Source organism: Panthera leo, chromosome A3 (assembly GCF_018350215.1).
Source record: "Panthera leo isolate Ple1 chromosome A3, P.leo_Ple1_pat1.1, whole genome shotgun sequence".
NCBI classification, from domain to species: Eukaryota; Metazoa; Chordata; class Mammalia; order Carnivora; family Felidae; genus Panthera; species Panthera leo.
This window is the reverse complement of record NC_056681.1, coordinates 6,862,696-6,882,520: the sequence shown is the minus strand read 5'-3', so window position 1 is coordinate 6,882,520 and position 19,825 is coordinate 6,862,696. Positions and strand designations below refer to the sequence as shown.

The 19,825-nt window shown below is 44.4% G+C and overlaps 1 protein-coding gene across 1 annotated transcript in view; it reads right to left on the bottom strand.

Annotated features, from left to right (window-relative positions):
• Window positions 1-19,825, bottom strand: part of CBLN4 (cerebellin 4 precursor) — a 74,925-nt gene that overhangs the window by 1,241 nt on the left and 53,859 nt on the right. The window contains exon 4 of the mRNA XM_042930622.1: window positions 11,815-11,922. Within this exon, the coding sequence (XP_042786556.1) occupies window positions 11,837-11,922 (86 nt within the window). The 3' untranslated portion in view covers window positions 11,815-11,836. The remainder of the gene's footprint in view (window positions 1-11,814; window positions 11,923-19,825) is intronic.

The window sequence follows — 19,825 nt, the reverse complement described above, 5'->3', positions numbered from 1 at the left end:
AGGGCTAGAATAAGCGTCTGAGCTGCAATCTTTGGGAGAAGGCAGTAGGGAGAATAAAGAAAGGGAGAAGAGCCTTCAGAGAGGAGGAGCACTTTGAATTGGCTCATGCAGAGCCCTCACATCTGTGGAAGGAAGAGGGTTGGGAGCCCTCGTGTTGAAGAGCACAGGCCTCACCTCATCCCCACCAGCCTTAGTCTGGATCTAGGACTCCTTCCCCCTGGCTCATAGTCTTGCTTTTGTCCTGTGTCCCCTTTGGTGTCTGTCCCCTCCTACCCATCACCACCAAGTCTTCTGGCTCTCACGACGTGTCTCCTCTTTGATCTATCTGGACGTAGAAGGCTGCCAGGCTCACCAGACCTTAACCCTTCTCTTGTAACTGTCCCAGAATTGAACAGCCCGGGTGTTCCTTTGTTTGGGCGTAGCCTCACCTGGGTCCTCGGTGGGCAAGAAGGAGGCAGCCCTCACATCTCAGAGAGGAGGGGACCCAGGGGGCCACCCTAATCAAAGCCCTCGCACCCTCTACTTCTCCAGTACTGCCTAGGAAGCATGCTCTGGAGGCAGACATCCTGGCCCAGGATCCCAGCTCCATCAATGAGTTGGGCAAGTTAGTTAAGGCTCAGTGTTCTCACATGAAAAATGGAAATAAAATTTAATCCCTGGATACCTGTTCTAAATCAGATCATCTTAGGTAAACACCCCTCATGAGGCTGGCATACAGCAGGCACTTGATAAATGTTAGTGCTTAGTTCCTATTAAGCTTCCATAGCTTTTATGGGGTTATCTTTTTCAGTGTTTTTCATTTGTTTGTTTGTTTGTTTGTATTTGCTTTTTTGTTTTTGAGAGAGAGAGAGAGAGAGCATGCACAGGGGAGGGGCAGAAAGAGACAGACAGAGTCTGAAGCAGGCTCCAGGCTCTGAGCTGTCAGCACAGAGCCTGACATAGGGCCCCAAACCACGAACCGTGAAATCGTGACCTGAGCCCATCGGACACTTAGCCAACTGAGCCACCCAGGTGCCTCTGTTTCCATGGCTTTGAAACCCAGCACCAAGAAGCTACAGAGACTACATGGGCCTGAACATATTGAAAATAGTATCCCTTTCTTTTAGAACTCAAGACACAATCACTTTTTACAGGATAATATTTAGATGTTGTGGCAGCATTTAATCTTAATGATCTGTGGACACAAATAAATGAAGCTTAACAATCAAAGCAAATTGAGCCCCAGTGTGTATTCTATACTTGGGCATACTGTCGATTCATACAATCGACAAACAAACATACATACAAACGTGGCCAGCACCGACACCATTGCCCCCCACGTTCTCCTACAGCATTTCGGGTTTACAAAACACAGCCCGCCTCCTGCTTGATTTCCCAGGAGAGCAGGAGACCCAGGACCCCAGGGCCTGGATATTCTTAACATTCTCCTCCCCTGCCTGACCACAGTCCCTTTTGGAATATAGGTAACTAAAGAGCCATTCACGTGCCAAGGTGGAGTACTTCTCTCTCTATGACACTCAGTGCCTTCTGCTCCCCTGCCATGGCCCCTGTGGTGACCCTTTGGCCAATGAAGTACAGCTGGGCAGATGTGTGGCCCCTGAAGTCACACTGCATAGGTCCAGATTCTGGTTTGGCTTCGCCCAGCCAGGCAACTTTGTACAAGCTACCAACCTCTCTGTGCCTCAATTTCCTTACCTGCAAAATGGGGCAGTTTCAGAATATACTTTAAGTTTATTCATTTTGAGAGAGATAAAAAGCACAAGCTGGGGTGGGGCAGAGAAAGAGGAAAAAGCAAGAATCCCAAGCAGGCTCTGCACTGACCACGCAGAGCTCAATGCAGGGCTTGAACTTGCAAACCGTAAGGTTATGACCTGAACCAATAACAATAAACAGCAATAACCACAGCGCATAACCAATAAACAGCACACCACAATATACTTTGTTATTACATTCCTTCAGCGTTGACAGGGGGGTCGAACTAGACAACAGTGTGTAAGGACAGTGCTCAAATGTTAGCACTTCCTCTTTTCCCCACCCAAATTCCATCAGAGCCTAGAACAAGCCTTACAATGACACAGTCAACTCTCAATCACATATTCACAGCCTCTCTTTCCCTGATGATGAAGGGTCGGGGGCACTATCTGAAGCAGGATTTTCGTATCTCTCTAGAAATGTCTCAAGAGGAGCAATAAAGAAAGAAATGAATTCTTAGGAAGGAAGGAAGGAAGGAAGGAAGGAAGGAAGGAAGGAAGGAAGGAAAAATGAAGGAAAGAAGGAAAGAGAGAAAGAGAGAAAGAAAGAAAGAAAGAAAGAAAGAAAGAAAGAAAGAAGAAAGAAAGAAAGAAAAAAGAAAAGAAAGAACGAACATCTTTTGGGTTTCTGGAAATAATCTTCACCAATATTAGCAAAACAAGGCAGAGTTCATCCACACTCCATTCTTTAAGATGGTCAGGTTCCAAGCGGCTATGCAGTATTGGCGGGGGGAGGGCCCTAAATGCCATTCAAATTATCTGTCTTATTTATTTCAAGTCATACTGAAGTGAAAAATATTTTTACACAAAGCACAGTAATTTATGCAGCAACCGCCACATAATGATCAGGTTCAATAACAGATAATTATATAGAAAGTACTTAAGTGCTAACTATGTACTTTTAAAATGTTGCAAAAGTAGGTTCATAATTAAATTATAATTACAAGTAAAAATCAAGACAATGATTATTCCCTGAGAAATTTGCACATTTTTATTTCCAGGATTGCAGGCAGCTTCTCTCACACTCTGATTCATTTCTTTTGTTGGTAGTTCCTCTCCGATCCAACTCGTTTTGCATGATGGATTTCAAATTTAAAATTAACTAAAATTATCTTGCAGATTACTAATTACCATATACAGTGATTTCAATAGAATAGCTGGGTTGCCATTAAAAAGCAGTTTGTGAACATATGAGTTTGAAATTGTCTAAGATTTATAGTGAGGAGAGGGAGATTACTGGCTGATCATCTAATAGAAATTTAGCCACTAGCGGAAATTGAGAAAGCCCTAATACAAGTTATGAACTACTTATGGGGTTGGGGGCACATAGCCGTGAAAATGGCAAAGCTACAAACTTTCTAGAATTGTGTATCACTGAGAACTCGCCCATTTGCAAGTGAAAGAAACATACCCAACTGGCCAAAGGAAAGAGAGAGTGTGAGAGACAGAGAAACAGAGATAGAGACAGAAAGGAGGAGGGGGGAGGCAAGGAGGAGATGACCTACAGTAAGGGAGGGAGAGGGGAAGAGATTCATTGATTCATAAGGTCAAAAAGTTTAAGTATAACTTCACCCCAGGACTGCCTAGATCCAGAGTCTGAAATAATATCATTAGGGTTTAACTTCTTGCTCCGTGCAGCCCTCAACCCAGCATCCCTCTGCAGTCACTTTTCTCTCAGCCACGCACTCTCCACATGGTGGAAAAAGGCTGCCAGCAGCACTAGACTCACATCCTCAAAGCGGAAGAAGCCCATTGGAAGATGAAGGCTTCTTCCCCAAGAGTTTCAGCAAAAGTCTCAGGTCTTAATCTCACTGGTTCAAAGGAAGTAAGTCCCTTCCCTGGACCAATCTCTGCAGTAATCAGGGCAATGCTGTACTCTGATTGGCCAAATCTGGAGCTAAGGGGGAGTCATGCATTTATATGGTCATGAACTTACTAATATATAGGGGGTGAGATTCCTGAAGGAAAACTGAGCTGTTGCTTCCAGATGTAACAGGAAGAGATGACTGGATGCCTAATGCTCTCTGGATGAACAACCAACTGACCAGACTTTGTCCCCCTTCTCTACTCTGGCCCTGCATCTTAATTAGATGAAGGAACTTCCATGTCTGCTCATCTATTCCTTGTCCTAGAATGAGGACTCCCGTCATTCAGTCAAATCTAGGCATTTGATTTGACTCCTGTCAATCAGCCAACATATGCTTTACAACATGGGCCAGAGAAATTCTCTACATGCAGATCTGATCATGGTAGCATCTCTCCATCACCACCTCTAACCCTAACTTTTTGCTATTTGAACATATGAAAAGTAGAAGAAATAAAACAGTGAGCTTCCATAAATCATCACTTAGCTTCAGAAATTATAGCTATTTGCCAACTCGGTCTATAACCTCCATCCTCTGCATTTATTTATTTTTTTTTAACCAGAGAATTTTTTTTCAATATATGAAATTTATTGTCAAATTGGTTTCCATACAACACCCAGTGCTCATCCCAAAAGGTGCCCTCCTCAATACCCATCACCCACCCTCCCCTCCCTCCCACCCCCCATCAACCCTCAGTTTGTTCTCAGTTTTTAACAGTCTCTTATGCTTTTAACCAGAGAATTTTAAAGCAAATTCCCAGTATTCCCTTTCTCGGTTCTGTGGCTGGCCTAATAGTTAAATTGACACACAATAGACTAACAGGAAAAAAAAAACACCACATTTAATTTTGTATGTAGGGAAGCCCCACGAAGACATGAGAGGGTCCCTGAAGGTCAGGTAATTGAGGCTTATACACTATCCTGAACTAAGGAGGAGGGGGCAGGGGTCTGGAGGCTCAGGGGGAAGGGAAGACATTTCACAAGAAGATGAGAAGAGCAGATATTTGGTAAACAAATGTTTGCCAGGCCCTGCAGAGAAGCCTTCCTGATATGAAAAGTTCGTTTTGGTGATAGCTCACTTCCTGGTACAGGTCCCCCTGTGTCAATTCTTTTAGGCAGTAAGGGGGAAGTCTGAGTCGGCCTGGCCTTGATTGTCTTGAGCTCTGAGAAATCCACATGCCAAAGTGGGACATTCTGGGCCTGTGTAGCCTGAACCCCCTCCAAAGCTTCTCTAAAACGTGAGCTCTTGACCAGCATGCCGATTAGGCATTGAATCTTTTGTTCCGGAGAAGAAATACAAAGAGGGGGGTGGTGGTGGTGATTTTTCCTAAGTTTTCACTTTGAACTTAAAAAGATTTCGAGATTTCTTTTCAACAGACGACGATCTCCTTTCGTGTGATTCTCAGCCCCCCCTTCTTCGGGGCCAGTGGCATGACGTTCTGTTGTGTTCTCGTTAGACAGCAAATATTGCCAATGTAGAGTAGTCACAATAAATTACCAAACTGAAATGTAATTAAATATATGCGGGGCACCCAGTCACCCTCAACTGCTTCCCCACATGTTGATGTGGTGTAAAATGACTCTAGAGCAAGTTTTCTTGTAACAATTAACTAATCTGTTCATTTGTTTCCAGTTTATCCTAATTACAAAGCAGCATTACATGCCTTAGCCCAAACAGCAAACAACAGTATTAATGAGAGGATAATTCCTACAATTTGGGGAAGATTGTACAAACAAGTTGGAATGCCTGCTAAATCTCTACTCGTGTTCAAACACACTTCATCAGACTTATCAAAACAGCAAATCAAGCTACCACTTAAAAATAGTTCAGTTCAAGCAGCCATACTCATCAGAATATTCATTCGCTTTGAAGAATAACACTCAGTGCAATAGCTTTTAATCAGTTCTAGGACACTCTAACCTCGGGGGTTCTGGGCAAGCGATGTCTTTATTATGCTTCCATGAGATCACTGGGCTTCCCAATTGAATTTGAAATCCATTTGCTGCACAAAGATGTGTAAAGATCAAATGCCAGGTAATGTCCTCGGCCAAGAACAATTAGCAAACTCAGTTCTTTGCCACTTCTTTTATCAAGGAGAATCATTGGTCTGCTTTAAGGGATATGTTCAGTCTCTATGAAGATCGCTTGACCGCTTCGGTGGGCAGGAGCAGATTCTACGTGTTCAGAAATCCCTAAGAATGAGTGACCTACACAGAGTTCATGACAAGGAATCAAACCCAACCACCATTTCCGTGAGCAGACATATTAAATAGGTTCATAAAGAATAATTTCAGGGATCAGAGCAAAATTGATTTACATTTATTAAACATCAAAATTAAGAAAATAGAAAAAAAACAAAGCTATCCTCCAAGCCACGGACTAAGTTGTTTTACCTGTGTGCTCTCACTCTACCTTTAAACCAACAGAGATCGGTACTATTGTTATCTACACTTAACAAATCAGACCAGGGGTCAGACAACCACAGCCCATGGTCTGAATCTGGCCCACCAACTATTTACCTTTATATTTTAAATAAAACTTTATTGTAACACAGCCACGTTCATTCCCTTACGTATTGCCCAGGACAGCTTTCTCCGTCTGAGGGCAGACCTGAATAGCTGAGGGAGAGCCCATCTGGCTCACAAAGCCTAAGATGTTTATTACCTGGCCCTTTACAGAAAAGTGTGCCAAATCCTAGACTATGCGTAGGAGGCTCAGAAGAGAAGACATAAATTACAAAGTGGCTTCAGGTCTACAGAGACATGATGCGAAATTAAGACAGCGGTAATTTTGTTTGCTTAATGCAGAGATCTGGGGGTTTTTTTTGTGTTTTTTTTTTTTTTTTTTTTTTTTTTTGGGACAGAGAGAGACAGAGCATGAATGGGGGAGGGGCAGAGAGAGAGAGGGAGACACAGAATCGGAAACAGGCTCCAGGCTCCGAGCCATCAGCCCAGAGCCTGATGCGGGGCTCGAACTCACGGACAGCCCAGAGCCTGACGCGGGGCTCGAACTCACGGACCGCGAGATCGTGACCTGGCTGAAGTCGGACGCTTAACCGACTGCGCCACCCAGGCGCCCCGAGATCTGGGTTTTTAAGGCCAGTGAGGGCAGGGAGACTTCAGATTCCCAAAAGCTATTTTGAAATCTCTGACTCTTCTCTCCCCACTGCACTGGGGAGCTTCATCCACACGAATCTGTCCAAACCCCCTGGCACCTTTCCCAACTTCTTGCCAGGCTTTCTCACCAAACTCCGGAGCTGGTGATTTGATGATCTGCTCTCTGACTCTTATTTCCTCACTTGGCTTCTTCAACTTGGCGTCTTTTCTGCTACTGACTCAGTCTCTCATCTCCCAGCGGGACCGTGACTCCAGTTTCAGTCTGCGCACCAAATTTTGGCCACCAGCCTGAGAACGCTCTCGTTACTGCCCTTGGCCTGCCCTTGGCTTCTTCCTCCCCATCTTGGTGCTGACGGCTCAGATGGCCACCACCGCACCACGAGAGTCCACGTCGAACACCAATTACAGAGACGTGTTTTTCAGTGTATTTTTTTTTAAAGTATTCTTTTTTTTTTTTTAATTTTTTTTTTTAATGTTTATTTATTTTTGAGACAGAGAGAGACAGAGCATGAACGGGGGAGGGTCAGAGAGAGAGGGAGACACAGAATCTGAAATAGGCTCCAGGCTCTGAGGTGTCAGCACAGAGCCCGACGCGGGGCTTGAACTCACAGACCGCGAGATCATGACCTGAGCCGAAGTCGGCCGCTCAACCGACTGAGCCACCCAGGCGCCCCATCAGTGTATTTTTTAAAAAGAAGCTTAAATTTTATAAGTGCCTTCCCTGGCTGACCATGCTCTGATGGCAATCACATCGATTTTGTCCCACCTAGATGCTTGCACACCATGCCCTTCTGCATGGTACTCAACAACCACATAATACTCAAAAGGAGATGGGAGTTGGCTAAGGGACAGAGACCAGCCATGTGTAGTAACCTTGAGACTCACTGCTTAAACATGACTCAATGACAAATCCTCCTGTTCAAGACCTGCTGTGACTTTATAGACATTATGCTGTTGTTGTTCCAACTTCCTCTTTTAGCCAGCCCTCCACTTACAACTCTCAGAACCTTTAGTCTGGGGATTACGTCCTCCTCCCTTGCCCTAACACTTCCGCATCTTGGTGTTCTCTCGAAGTGTAAATTGTTGACCTCCTAAATCATCTACTCACAGAAGCCCTAACTTCCTCACCATACATCTTGAGAGAACAGGTCTTCTCTTTTCAGCCACTGGTATATTAGGAAAGGAGAAAATCATGGGTTCAAATCCTTCTGGAATAAAAAGGCCATGTCTCCCTTCATCTTTTATCATAGAGGACCGCATACAGAAACCTTGAACAACTCCACTTTACAAACAATGCAAGAAATTTTCAAGGACGAGTCTGATATTACATGATTTTTTGCCACTTATGCTTAATGGCTTCACAACCTACCCAGTGGAAGGGGAAACACCACTAGTCCTGTCCTGAGACAGGACGCTTGCTCCCTGAATCCGTTGCCCATGAGAGTGATGAGTTGGTGATAGCAGGGTGGTAGTATGCCCCCAACAGCTATCATAGTGCCTGGCACCTAACAGGTGTTCAAAAACTACATATACAACAAATGAGTGAATGTAGTAGGAATCCAAATGGAAGCTTTGGCTTCAGAGCTAAGACATAGAACATGGATCAACTCTAAGGCCCATTGGTATGGCAATGACTACAGAAACTGTGGCATTGCTCACGGTATAGACTGTGGAGCTGTTTAAAGAAATGGGAGATGTATAGTAGGTCTACATAATAATAGACCATACAGAAGAGGTAACTCACATATACACATATATTATTACTTTTCCTCGGTCTATAATTGAGTGGGGGAATAGAACATAAGTTCTAGGACATGAATGGCATGATGACATATATATAAACACAAAAATTTTTAATTCTATATAATTTTCTATGTAACGTATATGTACACAGATAACATCTAGAGGTGTATTCTTAACAACAGTTACCTCTTAAGGAGGGGGAGAGTGGGTCAAAGGAGACAAGCTTTATATGTCATGTTTTATTTGTTATATAGAGAACATTTGTCTTCCTTAGGCAATTAAAATCACTTTTGAAAGAGCAGTAAATGGCGGGCACCTGGGTGGCTCAGTAGGTTAAGCGTCCAACTCTTGGTTCCAGCTCAGGTCTTGATCTCACGTTTCGTGAGCCTGAGCCCCACATCTGGCTCCGCACGGTCAGTGCTTGGGATTCTCTGCCTCCCTCCCCCCCCCCAAATAAATAAATAAACAAACAAACAAACAAATAAACAAACCTTAAAAAGCAGTCAATGGGAGATGATCACACAGGCCTCTCTGGTTCAGCTCCATTATCAGGAGCCCTGCTATCAATAGGCAAAGACAGAGCTGCCCCATACAAAGCCCCTATCTGTGCTCAGCCTTCCCAGAGCCTCTCTGATCTTTCCCTCCGGCTCACTCACTCCTCCCAAGCCTCTTGCTCTGCCGAGTGTCTCTCATTTCTATCCCACCGACTCATGCCAGCTCCCGCTCGCCCTCTCTGCCCACCCCTGTCTGTCTACACACACCCCCAGGATCCCAGTACCCAATCCCGCAAAGCTTCCGGAAGCCATTAACCCAAGGGGAGGGTATGTGGTTCTAACAACACCATGCACATGGCGAGACCAAAATGTGAGCAACGGTGATTTGCTAAAACCTAAAAAGCACTGAGTTCCTTTTCTAGGTATTTATTTTCATGCATTATCCCACTTAATCTTGACGACGACCTCTTGAGTCATTCCTATTAGCACCGCCGCTTTGCAGAGGAGGAAACTGATCACAAGGTGACAGGATCTGTTAACTAGCAAAGTAGGCTTTCAAATCCACGCAATCTCACTCCAGCGTCTTTGCCCTTGACCATCACCATTTCGCACTGTGCCGGTCCCAAGAAGAAGCAGAAGCTAAGGCAGGAACCCGCAGGACAGGCGTGCGGGGCAGAGGTCAGATGCGTCACGTTGAGCCACAGTAAAAGAGACGATTTGGAAGCTAGATTGAGAAAGAGCAAAAAAAAAAAAAAAAAAAAAAAAAAAAAAAAGAGCTACACTAAGGTGTTTGGATGTTGCGTATTAGCAAAGTGAAGCCACGAAAGGCTTATGAATCAGGTGGTATTATAAATCCTGTGCTTCAGGAAGATTAACCTGGTACAACGGATTGGAGAAGAGACACAGAAAGAGACCATTTGGAAGTCCTCTATTAAAGTAGCCCAAGCATGACGTGATAAGGGCTTAAACTTGCTGGCAGAAAGAAAGGATGAGTTTGAGATTACGTAAAAAGAGCACCTTTCCTCCGTATTTTGTCCATTCAGTCTTTATGTTGCAAGTTTGTATTTTTCCTCCAACGGTACACAAAGCTACCCACCTACCCCCCCCACCCCTCCCCCCTCCCCCACTGCTTTTGGAATTTGCTCCAATCCTAAATCCCTTCCACTATATTCAAACTTTGCCGTGCTTAACATTAAGCTGTGGTGCAGTCATATATTACGATGCCTGAGAAATATTCTCAAGGGCTCCAGTGCAAAAGGAAGTTGGTGATTCAGAGCAGGGAGCATTAAGGTTGATTACCTAATAATTTACTACAGTGAGTGCATCTGGAGACATTTTGATTTTCACTAATTGTGGTGTTAAACAAAGTAAACAACACTTTGTTCATCTTGCAGCTGTGGAAATGTGTCAAGGGGAACCTTTCCTGTGATTTATAACCCCTTGGTTTACCCTTGAGCACGGGCCACTTGATGGGAAGTTGGAAAGACCAGTGGTTTTGCAGGCTCCATGGATTGGTTTAGTAAAGATTTCCCTTAATGTGACTGTAAGCTGCCCAGCCTTTGCTCCACCGCCGGCTGTGACATTCAGAGAAACCAGGCACGAGCAATGCTAATGTGATTCGATGAGTCTTGGAGCATCTGTTGTTAGTACGATCACCCTCTGTGCATATGGGGGAAGGTTTAAGAAGGAGGGTGGGATGGGAACGCTAGAACAGGAACAGTTAGAATAAAATGGTCCAAGCGTCCTCCTCTCCATCTAACGAGAGATGATCAGTACTACTCTAGGAATTAGTGGGTGACTTAAATGTGATACCTCATTTCTATGGGGGCATCTGAGAGTTTTGCAAACCCAACACCCTTCCTACTTCCCTTGATTTTTCTCTTACCAAATTCACTTTTCGTCTTCTCTCAGCCTGAATAATTTGAATGGGGACTGACTCCCCATCTCTGGCTTCAAAGACAGACATTTGACCTCAACTTGGCCACAATGAGTCAGTTTGAGGGTGCACACGTCACCCGATCCAGACCAATTGAGCCAAATAAGGCCCAACTTAAGTTACCTTATTTTACTTTTCAGCAAAAGAGGAATGTTCAGTCTAAATTACTAAAAGAATTGGACACCAGATCAGAACAGACAGCAGCCACATCACCACCACAAGAGGAAACCTCAGTTAAGGAAGTCAACCAGAGGAACGCCCGATTAAGGAGGCCAACCAGAGGAACCCAGACCGAGGCCCTGAAAGGAGGAAGATTGGGTTCTTATGACAGAGTTTCTGGATCCAACCATACCTGAAGCTAGAATATACTGAAACTCTGTGTTTCATAAACCAATAAATTAACTTCTGTGCTCATGAAAGTCGAAGCAAGGCTTTTGGAACTCGTAGCCTGCAGAGTTCTGGTACTTTAAGCAAAGCTTTAACATAGTTTGTGATAGATTAGACGGCACATAAAACTACTTCTTACCACTGAAGGCTCCGATACTCAGCCCAATTCTAAAGCCATGTTTATTTTCCAGATTGAAATAGCAGAGGTCCACGGAAAGGGGATCCATTTCCTAGTTTCTGATGTGGTTCAAAATCAAACAAATGCTCCTAATTTAGATCACCTCTTTGAAATAATAGAAAGGCCCAAAGGTGTTTAAAGTAGCAGTAATCTGGGGAGAGGGGAGTAGATTACAAGCAACAAAGGATCTTGGCCTTTGGTCAGATGCCTGGTGATCTAGAGGCCATTCTGTCCTGGCAATGTCAGCCTAGCCATTGCTAGTACAGAATTTAATCTCCTCCAGGACGGGTACTTTGTTCATTTATGCCGTCATAGTATAAAGTTTCACACATTCCATTTCTTACCTTTCAGAGCTCATTCCTGTCGTCAGCTCTGTACAATAACCCATAAGACACACATCCTCTGACCACGGTAGTATTTGGAGCTCCACTTTCCAGATGAGGAAGCCAAAGCTGTAAGAGATGAAGTGAACAACAAAGTTTCATGCCATGCCCCAATCATTTGCTCAGCCATTTGCTTACTTACCACCAGCCCCCGCCCGGGACAACTATTTAGCCTTTTGGAATCTCTCATCCCTCATCCCTGGTATTACCATGACAACATTCCCCACCTCACTAGCTCCTGCAGTTTTAAAGATGATGGTGGATATAAACATATCTGACACCAAGCCCCGATACAAAGGAAGAGTCTAGCAATGCTTGTTAACTTGGAATCTGTGGGCATGAATCAAACACCTGAGATGAAAAAAGTGTTGACTGGAAAGTTCTTCCTGGAAGACCTCATGTGATACACACTAGAAGTGTGTCAAGAATATTCTAGGTGGCCTGTTGGCATCAGCAAAAAATCAGAAGTGATCAAAAGATCTGCCCATAGACAGACACAGCAAAGTAAGCACACTCCCATGCTACAGAATTCTACCAAGCAACTAAATAAAAAGTTAGGCAATGCAGGGGTGCCTGGGTGGCTCAGTTGGTTAAGCATCTGACTTCGGCTTGGGTCGTGATGTTGTGATTGTAAGTTCGAGCCCCACATCAGGCTCTGTGCTGGCAGCTCAGAGCCTGGAGCCTGCTTCAGATTCTGTCTCTCTCTCTCTCTCTCTCTCTCTCTCCCTCCCTCTCTCTCTGCCCCTCCCTTGCTCATGCTCTGTCTCTCTCTCTCTCTCTCTCTCTCAAAAATGAATAAACTTAAAAACAAAATTTAAAAAACGTTAGGCAATGCAGTACACCCTGACACAGCAAGATCTAGAAGACATATTTTTGAGCAAGAAAAAAATAGTGACAAGTATATGCACAAAAGAATAAGCAACACAGATTTGCAAAAGACATGCCTGTCTCCTTCCAAAGAATATACACGGAAATGCACTTGAAGAAAGGTTTGCAAGAACACGCACAACACCAATGTTTCAAGTACTAAATTGAGTGCAAGGGTCAAAAAAAAAGAAGCCAGTCCTATCTACTATATTTTAATTCTTAACAAAGAAAATCTGACCGTGAATTACTGAGGCAACTAAAAATTAACAACAAGGAAACACTTGAGGAGGTGGAAAGTAACCTCAGGTTGTTTCTAGCTAAAGATCACCTCCTTGATCTACACAGCTCTAAAATAACTAAGAATAAATAGGAAAAAGACACATCCAACCACTTGCTGAGATCAAAAACAAAAGGGTGAGAAACAAGCTGATTGACTGAATTCTTTTCGCTTTAAAATTTTCATTTTATTTTATTATTATTGTTGTTGTTGTTGCTTTGAGCTGGCTGTGTCCCATATACACAGTGCAATTATCTTTCCTCAAAATATCATCACTCAGTGGAATGATCTCACCACGTGAAAAACAGGTTTGGCACAATCGTTGCATATTGTTGGGAAATTATCATCAACTTTCTTTTCTCTCGAAAAAAATTTTTTCACAATGACACTGATGAGTTCTGTTGTTTTCCATACAATACTTTAACCCAGTTTAAATCTATAGTCTGCATGAAGTCCTTGAAGAGTGACATTAATGGAGGAAATATCCTTATAAGACAGAGCACTGAATCCAAAATACGATTCTGCAGGACTTACCCCACGTGAACAAGTGCAGATTCCCCCAGCGCACCCCAAGCAACTTGCTCTTAGCTGCCCCGCACATACCCCTGCTGTGCGGTGTATGAGTTTCTACTCTCATAAACCCTGCTTCTGGAGCCCCAAATCACATGGGCCAGTTTGTAGAAGGGGCTCCAAACCCACATGGCAGTTTATTCTCTCCTCTTGCCTGACTCTGCCCATTCTACTGGCTTTGGATACCATGTTTTGGCTGCACAAATGTATTTCTTTAGTCCAAATCCCCTTTCCTGAGTCTTCCGTTCATATGCCCATGGCTTCTTTGGCACCTTTACTTGGATGATACGTGTGTATCTCAAACTTAACACGTTCAGAGTGTGAACTGTGATTTTTCTCTCTCCTAAATCTCTCCTTGTTTCCCTTATCTTAGTAAGTGGCCCCAACATCTAAAAGGTGAGAGTCATCTCTGACTTCACGGTGTCCCCTATGTATCGCCCACATTCACAGGCCCTACTGGGTTGACCTCCAAAGTGTCTCTCAAATCAATCTGCTTTCCTTCTTCTGCACTATCACCAGGAGGGAGTGAGCCACCACTGCCTCTCACCTGGTCTAGGGCCATCCCTCCCCACCTTCTTCCCATTCATCCTTGCCCCCCTCTTTCATACGATGTCACTCCTCAGGAGCTCCCCTCTACTTGCTAGATGGGATGCTACCTGATTCATGAATCGTTTAATACAGCCAATTAGATCTTCAAGCGAAAAGAAAAAACAGAACAAAACACAGTATCACTCCTCTGCTTCTAATCTCCTCGAAGACTTCCCACTACACCTACCTTAAAACCCCAGCTCCTCACTGGAGGCAGCAGGACGAGAGCCTGTATAAATCCCAGACCGCAACATACATCCTGGTCCCTGACGTCAGCACACTGTAATCTATAATGTTCTCGAAACAATCTCTTTCCCTGGATTTTTACATCCCTGGTTCTTTTTTGCCCTTCCCTATCACCTCCACATAGAGCCTTCCACAATGCCCTTTAAAATTTTTTTTTAATTTTGTTAATCTTTATTTTTGAGAGAGAGAGACAGCGCGTGAGCGGGGGGAGGAACAGAGAGAGAGGGAGACACAGAATCCGAAGCAGGCTCCAGGCTCTGAGCTGTCAGCACAGAGCCCAACGCGGGGCTTGAACCCACGGACCGCGAGATCATGACCTGAGCCGAAGTCAGACACGCAACTGACTGAGCCCCCCAGGTGCCCCACAACCACACCCTTTAAACTAGGCTCCACCTGTTGGAAAAACCACTTTGTTTCCTTCGTACCACCAGTCACAAACTTTATTTACACTACCCTCGTGTTTATTTCCTCATTATCCATCGCTCCCACAAGAGCAGGAATCTTCTCTAGCTTATTTATGGCCGTAGACCCACTGCCAACCTGACCCAGAGTTGAGATGCAAATAATAGTTTGTGGAATAAATGACTCAGAAACCCATTTATGGAGTCCGGGGCTATGTGTTCAACACTTTGACGGGGGGCAGGGGGGAGGAAGTACTTTATAAAAGGCGTAGAGTTAAAAGCCTCATCTCTGCCCTTAAGTATGGTGTATTCTATTGACGAGACAAAATCTACACAGTGAAAAGGTGAAGCCAACAACATAAGCCAGCAGATGCTTGAATATTCAATTAAGTCTTAAATTTTATGCTTTTCATCATGTGGAGTTGGCCAGAGGAACTTCTGGCAGAGCAGGACATACAAACACTATACTCACAAATAAAAGGGGTAAAGTCACAAAAGTTGGAGAGGTGAGAAATAATGAGCTCTGGGGTACTGAGGAACAGTTTTATGGAGGAGGCTGAATTTATACCAACCTAAGACAGGTCAGAATTAGTGGGAACTACTCAAAACCACCTAGAGCTATAGCCTGATGGTCCTGGAGTAATGTAAAAAATAAAGAGCCCCTTCGCCTACCAAATAGCAAGACATTTTATTCTCTCTCCGGTATCTCCCGTACCGTGGAGTTCTGGCAACTTCCCAAGTCAACGCAGAACTAGAATGCTGTCTAAGACTTCTTTAGCTCTCCCAAACTCCCAAGTCCCTTGCCCCCACCCACCATGCCTGCATGGTCCCCTGCTCCCCAACCCAGTGGCTGACTCAATTGTACTATTTTCTTTTTTTTTTTTATTTTTTATCATTTATTTATTTTTGAGATAGAGAGAAACAGAGCACAAGCAGGGGAGGGGCAGAGAGAGAGAGAGACACACACACACAGAATCCAAAGCAGGTTCCAGGCTCTGAGCTGTCAGCACAGAGCCCGACGCAGGGTTTGAACCCACAAACTGTGAGATCATGACCTTAACTGAAGTCGGACACTCAACCAAACTGAACTGCCCAGGCGCCCCTATTTTCTTGAGGCTGAAGAGAGGGAAGGAAACCCTCTCCTGAGAAACAGTCGGCTGCCATCTCTGCCTTTTGTCTGGAGGGTTCTCCTCTCTCATCTTGCCCCTGCCAGCTCTAGCCAGTTTTGGATCATTGGCCTCTTTCCATAAGTAGTGACGAGTTGGGACTTGGCAAGACAGCGAGGACCCTACACTAAACCTCAGGAATCTTCCCAGCTAGAGGCAAACACATGTTCTCCATCTTCCCCACCTCGTTCACCTAGGGCTGTGACTGGTCCGAGATCCAAGGTCTTGCCTAACAGATGGATCCTGATGCAAAGTAACTTGGAAGGAATGGGAAAACATAAGCAAATAAGAAATGCACATGTTTCACCAATCAACTATTTCTCTTAATAATAATTCCAGGAACCAATGGGGGAGGGAGCAAAGTTCAAACGTCGTCTATCTCTTCTGAGTCCACAGCTAAAATTCTTTCCATACTAGGCCCTCATGTGATTAATAAGAATACAGATCAAGAAATCAAGGCGTATTCCAAATGAAGAGAGGGAGAAAGCTTGGATTGAGGGAGAAAGCTCTACATTTGGTGTGCTCAAAAGACAGTAAGGGGCAAAGTCGGCTCCAAAATGTCCATACAGGAAAAGTGGCAATTTGGTTGGAAGGGTGTACAAGAGGAACGGACGTCAGCCGTATCTGCATGGAAAGCGCACGGCTGTGACTCAGACCACTTGCTTCTTTAGGCTGGCGGGACTGTGGGAAATTACAGAAGGGACTGAATTTCCCTCCAGCCACCTCATGGCACTACCACTGATGAAGAGACAAGAGACAGGTGTAACCAAACTGAGGATGCCCACTGGAGTAGTGCGAAGGGAGGGCTGGAGACCCCAGGCAGAGGACAAGACAAGAACAGGTGAAGGCCTGGAATAGGGTGGGAACAGTGGGAAGGAGAGGGAAGATCCAGGATGCCTTCCAGGGGGGAATTCAAGAAGACGCAGTGACTGGATGCATTTTGGAGATGACGGAGACGAGCGAGTCAGAAATTCTCCAAGGCTGCGGGCTTGGCAGCCTGAGTGTATGTCAGGGAAGTCAAGAGGAGATACGAGGTTTGGGGAGCAGAGTGGTGAATTTGTTTCTCCACCTGCTAAATTTGAGGTAACAGCAGGATATACAGGTGAAAATGTCCAGTATATTATTAGAGATATAGGAGCCAGGTCCAAACAGAGTGCCTGGGATTTGTTAAAACAACACAGGCTGAAAAACTCACCTAAAACACACAGACACTGCAGTGCTTGGCTGAAGCCTCTGAAGCTTGCAAATTGTTCTCGGTTCTTTGCGATGCCCTGAATTATAGATATATAGCCCCCAAGGCTTGTGACACCCAGGTCTTTCTAAACAAATAGCTATGAGTGCAAAGATTCAAAGGGTCAAGAAATGTATAGGAAATCTTCCAGTTCAGTCTGAGTTTGGGGCATCTGCCTCCTACCTATATGATTCTTACCATATCTGGCTACTGCTATATATCTATCCATAGCAACAGAGCACCTGTTTACTGTTACTAATTTTTCATCTTTTTGTAAATCAGTAGTGGATTTTTTTTTTACCTAAATAAATTTAATTTACAAAGCAGTACTACTGTGAGTGAAAAAAATAGCATCATTTTTTATTAATAGAATACAATTGTAAAAATAGAACTAATGGGAAGGAAGACATTTGATTCAGCTGCTTGCTAACCGTTGTGGTGGGCATTTGCCATTTTTTGCATACATGGCCTCTGAAAGTTCTTCCTTTATGGGGAAGTCCAAACTATAGGGCCTTGACTTCCAAAATGGGTGCTGAAGAAGCTCACAGCGTCCTCTCCCCATCCCCAGGCAAGTGACTTAGACTTAGCCAGTCAGATGCTCTCGCTCATGACCTTGAAACTTCAAAGGAAGGAATCAAGGACGAAGGGATAGTCATAATGAATTCACACTGAGGGATCCAAACAAGGGTGCAAGGTTCAGTGCAAATATCACCCACATGCCCGTGTAGCCCATTTCCATTGTGTTTTCTTCCTTAATTTCTCAGATTTCTTGGACTTCCTTTGGTTGCAGAGATGGTGAGTTGGAAAGTGTCACCCCCAAAAAATCATGTCCACTCAGAACCTCAGAATGTTTTGTTATTTGCGAACATGACCTTGCAGGTGAATTTGCCTAAAGGTCATTAGAGGAAATCCTGGGTTTGGGGTGGGCTCTAAATCCAATGCTTGTCATCTCTATAAGAGAGAGGACACCCAGAGACACGCAGAGAAGACAACGGGAAGGTAGTGGCAAAGACTGATGTGTTGACAAAGCTAAGGAACGTCAGAAGCCACTAGAAGCTGGACGAGGCAAGAAATGGTTCTCCCTAAGGGCTTTGGAGGGAGTGTGACCCTGCTGTCACCTTGATTTCAGATTTCTGGCATCCAGAACTCTAAGAGAATAAATCTCTGCTGTTTTAAGCCACCAAGTTTACGGCAGGCCTGGGAAACTAACACACTGGGTTTGGGGATGTGTCTTCCGATTATATGGATTTCCATATATCTGAACTATGCCTTGGATGAAAACATATATTCATCCTGTTGATAATTAGCATTTTTCTGGCCTTTGGGCCCTCACCTTCTGGGAGTCACCCAATTTATTTTTGGAAGTGGCTTTTGTTGTTTGCAACCAAGGAAAGTGTTTTGCAACCACTTCCAAAGTGTATAAGCCTGGGATCCATTTCTTGCTAAAACGAAAGGAGCAACAGTTAAAGAGTAGTTGTAGTAGAACAGCACCAAATTTGACTTTCTCCTTGGGGCAACTGGAAAGACTGAAAGAATCTGAAAAGCAAATCTGTGATTTGGTATTATTTGGTGCCACATCTCTTTTCTGCTCCAATATGTCTCACGACTTGGGAAATACCAACTGAGTAAATGCCCCAACTTCACAAATAGCGTGAATCTTGGTAAGGCAAAATAAAAGGGCTTGTCTATAATCCTACCGATAAGCCAGGAGGAGAGCCAAGCCCTTGACCCTGTTCTATATTGTCTCATTCAACACCCCACCCCACACTTTTACTACACTATGCATATCTTCTTAGGGTTTCTATTAACTGTATTTTCAGCTTCGGTAAACTTCATGCTCTATCATCTGCCCTTCATGCAAATAGAGTGAGGATACACCTTGCTCTAGAAAACTCTAGAATATGTCCGAGCTACCTTGCCTTGGCCTCCAGCTGCCCTCCATCAACTAGGGTGCTTTTCAAATGCAAGCCAACCAACCTAGAGTCTCTTACCCCCGTGCTCATTAGGCTCTCATACTCCGGACCAGTATCCACCTGCCCTGATCATCCCAGGGCCAGTACCAAACAACCCCATTCCCCAGGGCCCACCAAGATCATTCAAACCAGCCAGTCCTAACACATTTATCCTGCCTGGTCTGTTGGTTCCCTCAGAAACCACAGGAAAGGCTCTTGCCACACTTCCCCCTTTCTCCTTCCGCGTCTGACCAGCCTCAGTGTTTTCCAGTGTGGCTCCCTCCTCCTGGGGACTGTGAGTAACAAACTATCTTTTCAAGGGTAGTCGTGTCCCCATCTGTTGGTCTCGACTCCATCTCAAATTTTCTATTAGTACACTATATTTTAAGACAAGACTCTCAGGAAGGAAGTGTATGCCTTCAGCTGCCATTAACTGGGACAATTCTGATAACCTTGAACAGCATCAGGGTCGAGCACGATGACATTTACTTCATTTACTATTGTCCCATTCTCACAGGAGATAAAGAATGTCCGGTGCATTCTTCAACACCATGCATTAGTACTAAAGTAAAAGCTTGTGAGGGAGGCAGCATAGCTCTGGAGGTGGCCTGCATGGTTTCAACCCAACCTTCACAAACAACTGGTTGTGGCAACTTGATCAACAGTTAACCCCT